Genomic DNA, 15,953 nt, shown 5'->3' with positions numbered 1-15,953 from the left:
AAATTGGGTCATTTGTAGAGATGTAGATGGACCGAGAGACTACATCTACAGAGTGAAGTAAGTCAGAAAAAGAAAAACAAATATTGTATATTAATGCATATATGTGGAATCTAGAAAAATGGTATAGATGATCTTATTTGCAAAGCAGAAATAGAGACACAGATGTACAGAACAAACATGGACACCAAGGGGGAAGGAGGGTGGTGGGATGAATTGGGAGATTGGGATTGACATATATACGCTATTGAAACTATGTATAAAACAGATAACTAATGAAAATCTACTGTATAGCACAAGGAACTCTACTCAGTGCTCTGTGTGGTGACCTAAATGGGAAGGAAATCAAAAAAGAGCAGATATATGTGTACGTATAGCTGATTCACTTTGCTGTACAGTAGAAACTGACACAACATTGTAAAGCAACTATACTCCAATAAAAATTAATAAAGAAATAGACTATATTGAGAATATATTTACCAAACATAAACTTAAAAGCACTACGCAATCAACTAAATTTAAAACCACTATCAAACTACTTTTGCTTCTAAGAAAAATTTAATTGATGCCATCAGACCCAGTATAAATGCTCCTTTAGTGTTATGATATTAACAAAAAGAAAAGAATGTAAGCCAAAGATACATGTCTGAAAATAAGCCACTTTAAAATTACTTAATACTAATCTGTCATGATATTTTAAGAAAAATTAATGTTAAGGAAACAATTGAAAATCCAGAGAGGTCAGGGTTGCAAGAATCGTGGAGCAGAGTATCAGAGAGGAAAAAGCTGCATGTGAGGAGATAACTGAAAAGAGAGGACTATACTGAAACAGAGCTCCAGAGATCCACAGGGTTTTCCTTTTGAGTCTTCAGCTGAGTACAGATCAGCACACGCACATAAGCAAACAACCTGAAGTCAGAAAAAGAACCACTGGAAAAGACCAGGTAGACTAATCCCCCAAAATCACACAAGGTCAGAAACAGTTCATGTGACCACAAGTCAGACTGGAAAAAATCTCTCAACACACTAGACATCAGGTGGAGTACTCCAAAGCACTGTCCTACATGGGGAAAAATTAGGCCTGGAATAAAGGCTATTCTGATCCTATGCAAGCTTAAAAGAGCCTCAAAAGGATCAAACTGTTCCCAAATAAATGTGTCTCAGAATAAATAAAGCTCAAAAGTACTCAAAAGTAATCTAAAAATATTCAGTATCCAACAAGTTCAGAATGTCTGGCATCCAATAAACAATTAACATGCATGCAAAAAAGCAGGAAAATATGATCTGCAATGAGAAAAACCAATCAATAGAAACAGATTCAGATATGATAGCGATAATGGAATAGACAAGGATATTAAAAATTATTATGATATATTCCATGTTGTTAAGAAAGAAGAAAACATGAGCATATTGAGATATGGAAGATATTTTTAAAAATTCAATTCCTAAAATTAAAAAAGGTATCTGAAATGAAAAATGCAATGGATGGGTTTAATTGAAGCTAAGACAATGCAAAGAAAAGACTAGTAAATTTAAAGATATAAAGTAGAATCAATCCAAAATGAAACACAGAGAGAGAAAAAGATGGACAATAAATGAATGGAGTATCAATGAGTTGCAGGCCAACTGAAAGCAACATTTTATGTATGCAATTGGGCTCCTTGAAGGAGAGAGAAAAATTCTGAAAAACTAATGAGACAGTGACTGAGATGGTGGAGGAGGAAGACCCTGAGCTCACCTCCTCCCATAGGTGTACCGAAATTACAACTAATTTCAGAGCAATTATGGATGAGAATGACTTAAAGACTAGCAGAAGAGATTTTCCACAACTAAATATATAAAGAAGGAACCATACAGTTTATGGTCAAAAGGTGCAAACTTCCAGTCATAAGATAAATAAGTACTAGGGATGTAATGTATGCCATGATTAATATATATAATTAACACTGCTGTATGTTATATATGAAAGTTGTTAAGAAAGTAAATCCTAATTTAAATCTCATGACAAGAGAAAAAAATGTTTCTTTTATTTTGTATCTATATGAGATGATGGACCTTCACTATTTTATTGTGATAATCATTTCATGATGTATGTAAGTCAAATCATTATATTGTACACCTTAAACTTACACAGTGCTTGCTGTATGTCAGTTATATCCCAGTAAGGAAGAAAAAAAAGAAAAATGAGTGGCCAAAGCTTTTCCAAATCTGGTAAAAATTATAAACCCACAGATCCAAGAAACTCAAGGAATACCATAAGTAAGAAAAATGAACAAAACTAAACTAATGCACATCATAATAAAACTACTTACAATAAGTGATAGAAAAATCTTAAAAACAGAAAGAGGAAAAAAAGATATGTGAAGTACAGAGCAACACAGATAAGAATGACAGAAGACTTCTTGTGAGAAACAATGCAAGCCAGAAAACACCAGAGCAACATCTTGAAAGTACTGAAACAATCTAAAACTCAACCTAGAATTATATACACAGGGAAAATATTTTTTAAAAGTGAAGGCAAAATAAACATTTCTTTTTCAAACACAAAAAAGCAAGCAGAATTCATTACCAGCAAACCTGTACTACAAGAAATGTTAAAGGAAGTCCTTCAGGTTGATGGGACTACAAAAAAGTTTTTTGTCTACAAAAAAGTGACAGCACTGAAAAATGGTAAATATATAGATAAATATAAAATATACTTTTTATTATTTTAAAAATCTCTTTGAAAGATGACACTGCTTAAAACAAAAATAACAATATTACATAGAAGTAAAATATATTACAATAATACTACAAAGACCCTGAGAGAGGAAATCGAAGTGTACTGTTATAAGGTCATTCATTCATTCATTCATTTATTTATTTATTTATGACTGCATTAGGTCTTTGTTGCTGCATGCAGGCTTTCTCTAGTTGAGGTGAGCGGGGGCTACTCTTCTTTGCAGTGCGCAGGCTTCTCACTGCGATGGCTTCTCTTGTTGCGGAGCATGGGCTCCAGGCGTGTGGGCTTCAGTAGCTGTGGCACGTGAGCTCAGTAGTTGTGGCTCACAGGCTCTAGAGCATAGGCTCAGTAGTTGTGGCGCATGGGTTTAGCTGCTCCGCGGCATGTGGGATCTTCCCAGACCAGGGCTCGAACCCATGTCCCCTGCATTGGCAGGCAGATTCTTAACCACTGCGCCACCAGGGAAGTCCAAGGTTCTTATAATATACGTGAAGTGATATATATATATATATATATATATATATATATATATGTGTATATATATGTATATATATGTATATATGAAAACACATTACTTGAAGGTAGACTGTCATAAGTTAAAGATGAATACTCTCAACTGTAAAGCAACCATTAAAAATAAAAATAAAAAAACAAAGAGGTATAATTAATAAGCCAATAAAAGAAAAAATGGAATCTTAAAAAATATGCAATTAATCCAAAAGGGAGTAAAAGATGAAAAAAGGGGACAAAGAATAGATGGGACAAACAGACAAAAAGAGCAAGATGGTAGATTTAAAGACAACCATTCGATAAACATCTGTTCATTATAAAAATTCTCAGCAAACTTAAAAAAGTTAACATTAGAGGTATCTACAAAAACCCTACAGTCAACATCATGCTTAGTGGTGAAAGACCATTCCCTAATATTGGGAACAAGGTAAGGATGTCTGATCTTGCCATTCCTATTCAATATTGCACTGGAGGCCCTAGTCAGCACAATAAGGTAAGAAAGGAAGCGAGGGGAGAAAGGAAAGAAGGGAAGGAGGGAAGGAAGGGAGGGAGAAGGGGAAGGGAAAGAGAGGAAACAGAAGAAAGAGAGGAAAGAAAGAAAGTAAGAAGGAGAGGAAGGAAGGAAGGAAGTGGGCAGACAGGCAAAGACTGGAAAGGAAGAAATAAAATAGTTTGTCTTCACATGATTGTCTACAAAGAAAATATCAAAGACTAGATTCAAAGAGACTGAAGAGCAATGACGGGGAGATTATCTGTCAAGAGACTGGGTAAAACAGCTTGTCTTTGCCAAGGGCTTCTCCTTAGGGCTTCTCTCTAAAGGGTTTTTAAAGGTAATGGCAGCTTTGCAAGGAAATATTTTCTAGATGATGTTGGATTTATACTTTTCCTTTATTTTCACAGAGTGGGCAGAAGGATTTGTCTCAGCACTACTTGCTCTTGAGTGGCTTCCAGGCCATTAAACTCTGCCCCAACATTTCAAGGTAGATGGAACTCAGAATGACATCCCCAAAGTACATTGGATTCTGCTCTTTCCTCCACTGGATACTGCAACTTCTGATAAATACCTTTAATTGCTATGAATAAACAGGATGAAGAAAGAGGAAAAACAACTACAGAAAAAATTCATAGATACTGTTTTTCAGTCATTTCAGAAAGATGTATTGTCTCACTACATGCATTCATGTTGTTCTTCATTGATATGTTATGGCTCCATGGTCTACCAGTGGCACCATGGTTCTCCTCTGGCACAGGCATAAGCAGAGAATCCAATATTCACAGAAACAGCCTTTCCCCTAGACTTTCCCATGAAACGAAAGCACATTCTTAACCTGGTGAGACAAAAGCCGTGTTCACCATTCTCATCCTGGTGAATACGTTGTCTCCTTTTACCCACTCTTCTATTTTATCTTTTTGGAGAACCCTGATTATAAACCCACACCATGGTGCAATGAACGCCTCTGCACAGGTGTTTTCAGGCTTCCAACATTCATCCCTTTGTGCCCTTTGGCAGTGACACCCAGGTCTCAGTTTTGCTTTGCCTGCTGGGCAAAGAGAACAAATATTTTAAGAGTGGTTCCTGGACTAAAAGTTCTCTCTAGAACACCCCACCATTTATTTAATCAACTTTATATATTTGTAGCCTCACATTTTATGCCATTTCATCTTCCAGAATATTTTGATTCAAAATTGAATAACAATAATAATTCTGCTTCATATTGCTTAGAGTATAAAATCATGAAAGCTACTCATAATTATTAAAAATAATTTTCTAAAATTATATAATGTTATTCACTAGAGGTTCAGGGAATCTGATGATGACATAACATAGAGAATGTTCAGAATTTAGGAGTTTAAGGTATAAAAGCACTTTAATTTAAACTTTATGCTGACACCTAAAAGATTTATTTGAATTTACAAAGCATAGTAGGGAAAAAAGGTTTCAATTGGAGAGAAAAAGACCTGGGAATACTCTGAGGTGTAAAGTCACATGTGGAATCCAAAGGACTGAAGTAAGATCAATGTCACGTGTGGAATCCAAAGGACTGAAGTAAGATCAATGTGTTTGTGGTATAATGTATGATGGGAAGAGTGATGAGAAAAGAAGCAGGAAAAGTAGAGGAATGCTCCTTCTGCCAGGTATCAGAGGATACCTCAGTGATCAGAATGATCAGGACTTTTCGTAGGGAAGATGATGGTTTTGTGGGGGATTAATCAGGTGGGATAACAATCAGTATTGTAGATGATAAAAAGTGTAAGTATTCAATTCAAATAAATTTACTTTATTAAACTCAACAAAAGAGAAAATATCAAAGACTCTAAAAGTAAAGCTACATAATATTAATAGATGGCCCAATGATTATAAGCCATAAACTTAGGATTACTCATGTAATGAAGATGAATAATAATATCTACCTTATAGTGTAGCTAATGTAAGGCACCTTACTGTGCCTACCATGTATAAAAAATATAAAACCCAAAACAAACACAAAGGGTCTCAGGAATGCTGTGAATCTCCTAATGATTACAAACAATTAACTGACAGCACCAATGTTGACTGCCCGGGAATGATAACTTACTTATAAGTAACTCATTTCCAAGTATCAACCTTGCATTCAAGGGTTCTTCACATAATATCTCAATCCTCAGAATAACTCTATGAGAAAGATTTTAATGTTACCTTTACAACTCTCTAAAAATCAATCATGGGGTGGTGAACCTTAAGGTCTACTGCAGAGTGCTGTGTGAGGATGGTGCATTTATATCTGACCCAGGATGGAATCAACCAGGGCATGTTCCATAGAACATTACTAAGTTGGGATCTGAACAAAAAAACAAAGTTTGAAAGGTGAACAAATGGAGTGGATGTTGCTAATAGATGTAGGAAAGCCAAAGTATTCAACTCTATTTTTTTTTTTTTACATCTTCCTTCTTCATTGAGGAAAATGATCATAAAATAGAACTGTCCGCAATAAACATGACTAAGAGGAAAATGAAAACCAAGAAAGAGTAAGAACAAACTTAGAACACACTATGTTTCAAGCACAACATTAGAAGATTAATATATTTAGCAGCATAGTGATCTCAAGAAAGTAATTTAACCACTCCAAGTCTGCTTCCCCACCTAAAAAAGGAAGACAATAATAAGGGTAACCCATAGGGATGTTGTGAGGATTAAATGATATATATAAAAACCTTACACAGCACTCAACAGATAAACACAACAGCTACTATCGTTACTATCATTATTATTTGCTCACTTGTCAAGTAAGTTGTAGAAGAGATTAGTGTCTTGGATGAAGACTGAATAGATGACCTTATGTCTTATAATAATAAAATTCTAAGAAAAATAAGGAATAAAATAGGTCAGACTTTCTATGCTTGCTACACAATGTTAAACCTAAATTAGGTTACACTATTAAAGGCTATTATTCCAAACACTTGGAGAGGAGAAAAAACTTTAAATGATTTAATATGTTTGGGGGGGAAAATTACATGAAATAACCCCTTAAAATTTAGTTAAGTTGGGACCACTGACAAACATTTCTAAAATGCAGTTTTTACAAAATGTCATTTTTTGTATTGTCTATTTGCACAGCAACACTACAGAGATAGGTTAAAGCAGTGCTATGACTTGAAGCAATTAGGATGCTTTTGGTTGCAAATAACCAAAAACTCAAAGTTAAAAAAATGGCTTTAATAATAAAGATATTTATGATCTCACATAAGCAGCACCCTAGAAGTGGGATGATAAATTCAAGGGTAGTTTAGTTCAGAAGCTTACAAGGTTGTCAAGCACCCAAGTTCTATCTGCTTTACTACCTTCAACAGAGAGTTTCATTTTCAGACTTGTCCCCTCTTGGCTATAGTTCCAGACACAACAGGCAGACATTAAGACCAGTAGGACTGTTTCCTCCCATGTATATCTTTGTAACTGTAGGAAAGTCTTTTCCAGAAGTTCCATATCCCAAACAGGCTTTCCCTCAAGTCTCATTAGCCAGAACTACAGGATATGTCTCTTGTTCGTTGCTAACCAAACACTGACAACAATGGAAATACCACCATTAGACCCATTATCATTCACCACCTGTGCTGAGGCTTTCCTATCCTGTAACACAGGAGAAAGCAAACTGAATCAGGAGTCTATCAGAAAAAAAGAATGAGGGGGAAAATGTGATTGTAAGATTGAAATAAACATTCTCAGACTAAAAAGAGAAATGGGAAAGGTTTTTGTTGTAACCACAAGTTAAGAAAACAAATAAATGAAACCAAATCAATAAATAACAAATCAATAAGACTGCTTATATCTGATTTTGTACCACATAGTTCACGCTTCATACTGCCTGAACAGTCCTGAACACTCATTTTCACACCTAATTATATGTTGCCCCATCATATCCTATCTTATTTCCTTAACTGGACTGTAAACTTGCAGATTAGAAAACTAATTTTTTACATAATTTTCAATGCTAACAATATAAGAAACAGCAAACACCAACACTTATGAAAAGCTAACATATATTTATATCCTGTAATAATTTCCCTTCTCATTAAACCTGGCAGACTGAACACAAACATTCATCTCTGTTCTTTTCCAAAATTCAACTAAAATGACAGTAAAGAACTTTAAAAGGTATAAATTCACAAGAATAATGAGAATACAACAGAAGATATCAATGGACAAGAAATTTTAACAAAATTTTGGAAGCTGGAAAGACTATGGATATGTTGCAGCTGAACTTAGCAGAGCAGAGAAAGCTGAAACCTAGGGCTGCAGAAGGGGTGGATGGTGGGGGAGAAAAGCAGTGAGAAGCAAACCAATGCACAGCACTACTCCAGAAAGACTCAGTAACCAGAGGTACCAGCTACCAGGTAACCAGGAGGATGTGTATGGTGGGGTTAAAAACAGAAGGATTAGTTGAAAGTTTATGTAAGGAATAGGTAGTCTATCAGATGTCCTCTCCATAGGCCCAAGCAACTGGACTGCCTCTATCATCACAGAATACAACACTCCAGGAGAGTATCTGGTGGTTGCCCATCAAAATAGATCCTCCTCTGTTCACGTCTCCAGGTAATAAGGTCCCTACTACTGCCCTGCTACCCATTCTCCCTCTCTCTCTCTCTGCTACCCACTCTCTCTCTCTCTCTCTCTCTCTCTCTCTCTCTCACACACACACACACACACACACACCCCTTCCAATTAGCACTCTTAAATATCGACAGCTAGCCAAGGAAAGCCTAAAATACTGTAGACTGACACAAAGAAAGGAAGGAAGGAGGGGAGGAAGAAAGGGAGGGAGGAAGAAAAGGAGAGAGGGCAAGAGAGAGAAGAATACATTTAAGAAAAGGAAAAAAGAGAAGAGAAGGAAGGAGGAAAGAAGGGGAAGGAAGGAAGGAAGAGAGGGAGGGAGGGAGGGAGGGAGGGAGGGAGGTGAGGAAGAAAGGGAGGGAGGAGGGAGGAAGAAAAGGAGAGAGGGAAAGAGAGAGAAGAATACATTTAAGAAAAGGAAAAAAGAGAAGAGAAGGAAGGAGGAAAGAAGGGGAAGGAAGGAAGGAAGAGAGGGAGGGAGGGAGGAAGGAAGGAAGGGGGAAAGAAGGAAGAGGGAAGAAGGAAGGGGGGGAGGAAGGAAGGAAGGAAACACAGAAAAGGAAACAGAAGAAAACTTTAAAAAATATAATAATAATACCACCATAGAGAGACTGTATGATACTGCATCCATAAAACAAGAACAGGAGGATTCTCTTTAAAAGAAAAAAAAGAGAGAATTGAGAGAAAAAAGAACATATTCAGAAAAAATAGGATTCTGGTTCTTTCATCTTAGTTGGAATGTGGATGCGATAGCTAGAGCTGGAGCTGCTGTTTTACATGTAAGACAGAAACAAGTTGAGGATTGGAAAGCAAGATAAAAACAGCCTGAGTCTTTAATGACTGTTGAGCTGCCACTGGAGCCCTAGACCACCTCCAAAACTATGAGAGATTAAAAATGAAAGCAAAACCAAAAAACCTCTATCTCATCTAATAAGCTATTTTTAGGTTTTCTGCCACTTGCATTTTAACCATATACTAACTAATACAGTACATGTTACACAGTAAGTTTTCCCCCAAAGCCCTATAAAATGAAACAAAGAAAATTATGTTCCAAGCTTATGATATTGTTCCTATTAACTATGCTTAAGTCTATTTTACATTAGCCAAGAAAGCTGAATGCTAACATTTCAAATTTCAGGATTACATTCTAATCAAGTCTATCATGTGTAATAAAACGTAATGCTGAAGGACCTATGGAATATAGTCCCAGGTGTCCACAGCACACTACTCTCATTGTTTTCAGATGTTGCAGAATCACTCCACTAAGGCTTACTTTCAATTTCCCTTCAGTCTGACTTTCTTCTTTTAAATTCATATTGGATGACTGATGGCTAACATAATAAATATTTTATCTTTCTACACCCTTCCCCCAGGAAAAACATGCCTTTTTGAAAATGAGGCACTGTTAGACACCTGGAGTCTAAACTTAGTTCTTAACTATTTTGTCCACAGTGAACACTGTGGCTTTTAAATGTTTTTATATTGCCATAAACTATCTATTAAAATATGCTATTCAATCTTACATAGATAAAAAAATTACTTTCATAACTAAACTAGAAAACCAAGAGATAGAATGATCAAGATTATGGAATAAAACATAGCTCAGTATGAGTTTAACTGCTTAGCTTCAGACAGCATCACCTGTATTGTAAGTTATAATTATTCTGATATTGTCTAAAATTTTAATAAGTAAAAATTTCAGAAAATGCTGAAGGAAAAATGTTCCGGCAGAAAAAGATCTCTATAACTCTGGAATAATCTTCTTCTGAATTCTGACGCAGCTAATTAAATCAGTAATAGACCTGTTTCTATCCCCACAACTTTCTCCCAGGGTTCTGGCCTTTCCATTGATGACTGGGTGGTACATGTGGCTAGGATCTGAGGGTAATGAAAGCAAGCACATTCGTATAGAATAAATACAAGGAAAGGGAAATTTGCCAAAGGGAAAATGCCAAAGGTAAAATAGGACAATAAAAGAACCAGTCTTAATAGACCACAGTCCACCTATTTATTCCTTTCAGAATCAATTCACTTGCCAAATTCTCACCATCTTTGTAACTGAGCACTTCAACATAAGCTCAGGACTTTGACACACACATTATCAAACACAGGTATGATCAATCTGAAGTAAACAACTCCATTTCTATACTGTTACAGTGCTAAAAGAACAAGCCCTCCTTATTAATCAAAGCATGGAACACTTTGTTTCTGCTCATGACAAGAATAACCAGTTTAGCAGACAACTCCTCCATCCTTAAAAGTCATAGCACTTATTGCTTATGGATAAAGAAGAAAGAAGTTAAGAGATGACTAAATATTAATCTTGAATTCTATTCATATTTGCATTGAAATTTTCATCTTATTTTTCTTGGCACTTATTTTCTATACTTTTACAAAAGACTTAAGTACTAGGAAGACAGCTGGTATCTATGAGAGAAAAAGTTGACACTCTTCTTACTTGTATAAGGTATGCAGTTGAGGGTGTTAAATATTATTTATACTCAAAGGCTTAATGACCACTTCCACCCTCCCCCCACCCCCCAAGAAAAATTAATGGAGGGCCACACAGCTTAAAATTTATACTGGGGGAGGTTCTTCTGAAGGATCAAATACCACTGACCTATCCCACAGCAAATAAGACAAGGTAACCTGCCAAATCAATGCTCAGTACTCAGTAAACTTGACGTTCCCATAAATGCCACAACCACTCCATCAGACCCTAGCCAGACCGGGTTCTATGAAACCACCACAGTCCCTGAAACTGGTTCTTCCTTCTGTCTATCTCTTAAACTGACCTCTAGCTAGTATTTCTCAACTTTGGGCTTTCCTCAAAGGGAAGCAGTGAAGTTGGGAAACTCCCTCATATCAAACAGTGATTTTACCTCTTTAATCTACTTGCACCTGAAAGGACAGGAACACACACTCACAGTTCAGAAAACTTGCCATGGGGTGAATGAAATTAAGGGAAGCCCTTTAGCCGAAGTCTACCACCTTCACATTATAGTCAACTATCAAACAGTTTGTATTTTAATTATTAACTGCTCAATTCATCACTGTGTATAACTAAAAAGGCATTGATTCTATTCTTATATCCCTTCCTAAAAAAGGAATAATGTGAGAGGGGTATTTGTAAAACAGAAAACCCAGATGAAAAAATGAATAATGTTTTTAAATCGACAGGAGCTAGGTGTTTTAGCGAAGACTCTTATCTAATAGTCTCAATGCAGGTGAAATGCACAACAAATATAAATCAGAATATGTAACTGTTTCTTGTGGTAAAAAAAGAAAAAAATGGAAAAAAAGAAAGAAATAAAAAAACTCACCTTCTCAATATTTATCTGGTGCTTTCTTAACCTCTCCAGGTCTGTTGGGATTACTATCTTAGTAAATTTCTGAATAGCTGGTTCAAGACGGCGTAATTTCACTTTTTCTTCATCTTCAGACATCCTAAAAAAATGTTGTATCTCTTCTACTTGCAACATCTACCTTCTCCACTCATGTAGAAAAACCTAAAAGGGAAATATTTATTTAAGAATTTAAAAAATCTATTTCCATTATTTTTAAAAGCCAACAATTAGGGAATTTTATAATATATTCTAAATACATACTCAACTTAATGCTGAACTTCAGTGACTGGTTTTTTAAACAAAACTTTTATTTTAAAATCTTTTTCTCTCTACAAAGGTAATGTATATTCACTTTAGAATGATTAGAAAATAGGAAAAAGAGAATAAAATAAAATCAACAATCATCTCCTCACCTATAGTTAACTACTCTTTCCATTTTTCCCCCTCCCGCCCCCCTACTTCCATTTTGATGCATGTCTTTCCAGGTCTTTTTAATATAAGGATATATATATGTATGCATATATTTAAATAACTTTTTTCATAAAACCAGAAGTATACTGTTCAAGTCTTTATCTCCCAATGTACCTTGGACAGTGAATAATGTTTTCTAAAAAGGTGTCAAATGGCAAAATTGGAAGAAAAAATTTCATTCTTAACATTTCTGCTGTAAAAACTCCATTTCTAATATAACATATGTAATTATATACTTCAAATATATTATAAAATGCAACTCTTCTCATTGATGTCCTTTAAATTGCGTCTTCCCTTTCTTACAAAGTGATTATCATTGTCTACAATCAGTACAAGTAACCAGTGACAGAGCTGGAATAAGAACCCAGTATTCCTGAGGGTGCAATCAAATGCTCTTTCTAATTCACCAGTAGTTTTTTTTTTTTAGCAGTGTTCCAGAGAGTCCAGGGTTACGTCTTTGGGGTCAGGGTAGGTGATGGTAAAGGTTGTCAAGTGGACAGGCTCCAGGACCCCACACCTGCTTCAGCTGGAGAAAATTTACTTATATCTATTTCATAAATTTGAACTTATTAGATTTTCTGTAAATAAAGGGCTCCACTGCTTAAGCAAGCTTGAAAACCACTGTTGTACATCATGTTTTCATGCCATCTAATTAGCCATAACCTCTCCCATATTAAAAATAAATGAGTTGACTATGTTAATTCCATTGGGTTATGGTATCTTAGACTGGGGTCCACAGAGGTAGGGGTTTGGGACTTGAGGAGTTCCTGAATGTTTACAAAAAATTATGAATATATTTTTGAATTATTTCAGAAGACAGAGTCCATTGCTTTCATGAAATTATCAAAAAGCTCTATCACTCCAGAATCATTAAGAACTATTATTCTAAATAATGTTGTTTCTCTCTTTCACAACTGAAAATCTTGAAGTGTTGGTTATACAGATTCTCTCATCTACCAGTAACTTGGTCTTTACAGTTAATCTAAGCTTGAAAGCAAAAAAGGAAAATCTCCAGACACCAAAAATAAAGAGTCTAACAGCTACAGTACTTAGTGGGAATTAGAGATGCATGGGGAAGTTCACTGCCGAAAGATTGGTCCACAGCCCCAACAAAATGGGAAAATTTACAGCTAAGGGACTAGAGATAATAAAGTAACCTAAAAATATAATTAAAATAGGTACATTTTAAGATAAAGATATAAAGAAAGAAACAGAATCTTAAAAAAATTAGATAGTATTATGAAACAGTAACAAGCCAATCTGAAAATAAACCAAGTAAAAATTCTACAAATAAAAACCTCCAAAGATGCATTAAACAGTAAATTTTGTTTACTGAAAAGACAATTATTGATTGGAAGCTATCAGTATGAACACAGAGGAATAAGGACACATAAAAAGAAGATAAGCAACATTAAGGATAAAATGACAAGCTCAATAACAAGTAGGAGTCCCATAAGGAAAGAATAAATAAAGTGGCAAAAAGTCACTATTCAAAGAGAATATGCTGAGAATTAAGATGTAAAACCTCAAACTGAAAATGCACATAAATATTAAGTAGCATAAATAAAAAACAAATTTACCTAAACACATGGAAGGGAAATTTCAGAACATTAAGGACAAAGAAAAAATATCTTAAAAAGCAAACCAGAGATAAAAGACAGATAAACTAAAACAACAAAAGCAGTAAACTTTTCATCAAAGCAACATATCAAAAGATAGGAATATCTTCAAAGTGCTGAGTTGGTATATACCCAGGTTAATTATTATCCAGAAGTGAAGGTAAAATAATCATTTTCAGACATACAAAGACTGAGTTTATTACCAAGCCCTTCATTAAAAGAACTACTAAAAGGCATGCTTTAACAAAAAAGAAAATAAACCCAAAGGAAAGGAATGGCAAGGAGCAAAAAAATATAATAAAGTATACTGTTACTGCGTGAATAAAGGAAGCAGTGAATAAAAGAATAAAAGATTTATTTTGAATAACCTGATCAAATATAATAAAAATGTCTCCATGTAAATTATTATTTTTCTATAATGTATTTTTTATAGCAGCACGGTATCACATTGTACAGATGTTCGATAATTTAATCATCTAATGTTGGCCACTCAGGATGTTTCCAATTTTCCACTATTATAAACTAAACCACAGTGTAATTACTCTTCTTTCACACAAATCCATACTACCATCTATGATTATTTCTTTAAATACCTGGAAATAGAATTAATAGACACACACATTTTTTAAGGCTTCTGATACTAAATGTCCCAAAAAAGGCTGTGCCTATTTACATTCCCACTAGCAACATATCAAAATGTCCATTTATCTGGATTAAAGACTTAAATGTGAGACCCGAAGCCATAAAACTCCTAGAAGAAAACATAGGCAGTATACTCTTTGATACTGGTCTTAGCAATATGTTTTTGGATGTCTCCTCAGGCAAGGGCAACAAAAGCAAACAAAGAAATAGGACTACATCAAAATAAAAAGCTTTCTCAGTGAAGGAACCCATCAACAAAATAAAAACGTAACCTACTCAATGAGAAAAGATATTTGGAAATGATATATCTGATAAGGCATTAATATCCAAAATATACAAAGAATTCACACAACTCAATATCAAAAAAATAAACAATCCAATCAAAAACTGGGTAGAGGATCTGAACAGACATTTTTCCAGGAAAGACATACAGATGGGAAACAGACACATGAAAAGATGATCAACATCTCTAATCATCAGGAAAATGCAAATCAAAACCACAATGAGCTATCACCTCACACCTGTCAGAATGGCTATCATCAAAAAGACAAGAAATTTCAAGTGTTGGTTGTTGGCAAGGATGTGGAGAAAAGGGAACCCACATGCATGTGGTGGGAATGTAAACTGGTGCAACCACTATGGAAAACAGTATGGAGGTTCCTCAGAAAATTAAAAACAGAACTATCATATGATCCACCAATTCTAATTCTAGGTATTTATCTGAAGAAAATGAAAACACTAACTGAAAAGATATATACACCCCTATGTTCATAGAGCATTATTCACATTAGCAAGATATGGAAGCAACCATTAAGTGCTCAAAGATAGATGAATGGCTAAAGAAGATGTGATACATATACATACATACACACACACACACACACACACACAATGGACTATTACTCAGCCATAAAAAAGAATGAAATCTTGCCATTTGCAACATGGATGGACTTAGAGGGTATTATGCTAAGTGAAATAAGCCAAAGAAAGACAAATGCCGTATGATTTCATGTACACGTGGAATTTAAAAAACAAAACAGAACAGAAACAGATTCAGAGAATAATCTGGTGGTCACCAGAACGGAGGCAGCCTGGTGAGTGAAATGCATGAAGGGGAGTAAGGAGTGCAAATTTCCAGTTATAAAATAAACAAGTCACAGGGATGTAAGGTACAGCATAGGGAATATAGTCGATAATATTGTAATGACTTTGTAGGATGATAGATGGTTACTAGACATCATGGTGATAAATTCATAATGTATAAAAATGTCAAATCATTATGTTGTATACTGGAAATAAATACAGTATTGTATGTCAACTATACTTCAATTTAAAAAACTTTAAAATGTCCATTTATCCGTACTCCAACCAATACCTGATATTATCATTCTTCTTAAGACATTCAACTGGTGACAAAAATGGTATCTCATTATTGTCTTATTTTGCATTCTTTAAATTACTAATGAGATTGATTTATTCTCTATTTGCATTTCTTCTTTCATCAATTGCCTGCTCGTGCTACAGGGACTGTCTTTCTCTTATTATATTAACATATAATA

General features: G+C 34.9%; 1 protein-coding gene across 6 annotated transcripts in view; it reads right to left on the bottom strand.

Moving 5' to 3' along the window:
• STX17 (syntaxin 17) overlaps window positions 1-15,953 on the bottom strand; it is a 110,199-nt gene that overhangs the window by 89,425 nt on the left and 4,821 nt on the right. For all 6 annotated transcript variants that reach the window (XR_009008749.1, XM_007197061.2, XM_007197062.2 and 3 more), the window contains exon 2: window positions 11,639-11,824. Coding sequence is in view for 5 of the 6 variants with exons in the window: in XM_007197061.2 (XP_007197123.1) it covers window positions 11,639-11,797 (159 nt within the window). In the remaining variant the exon portion in view is untranslated. The remainder of the gene's footprint in view (window positions 1-11,638; window positions 11,825-15,953) is intronic.

Source organism: Balaenoptera acutorostrata, chromosome 6 (assembly GCF_949987535.1).
Source record: "Balaenoptera acutorostrata chromosome 6, mBalAcu1.1, whole genome shotgun sequence".
Taxonomy (NCBI): Eukaryota; Metazoa; Chordata; class Mammalia; order Artiodactyla; family Balaenopteridae; genus Balaenoptera; species Balaenoptera acutorostrata.
The sequence above is the reverse complement of the archived record's forward strand: the minus strand, read 5'-3'. Positions and strand labels throughout refer to the sequence as shown.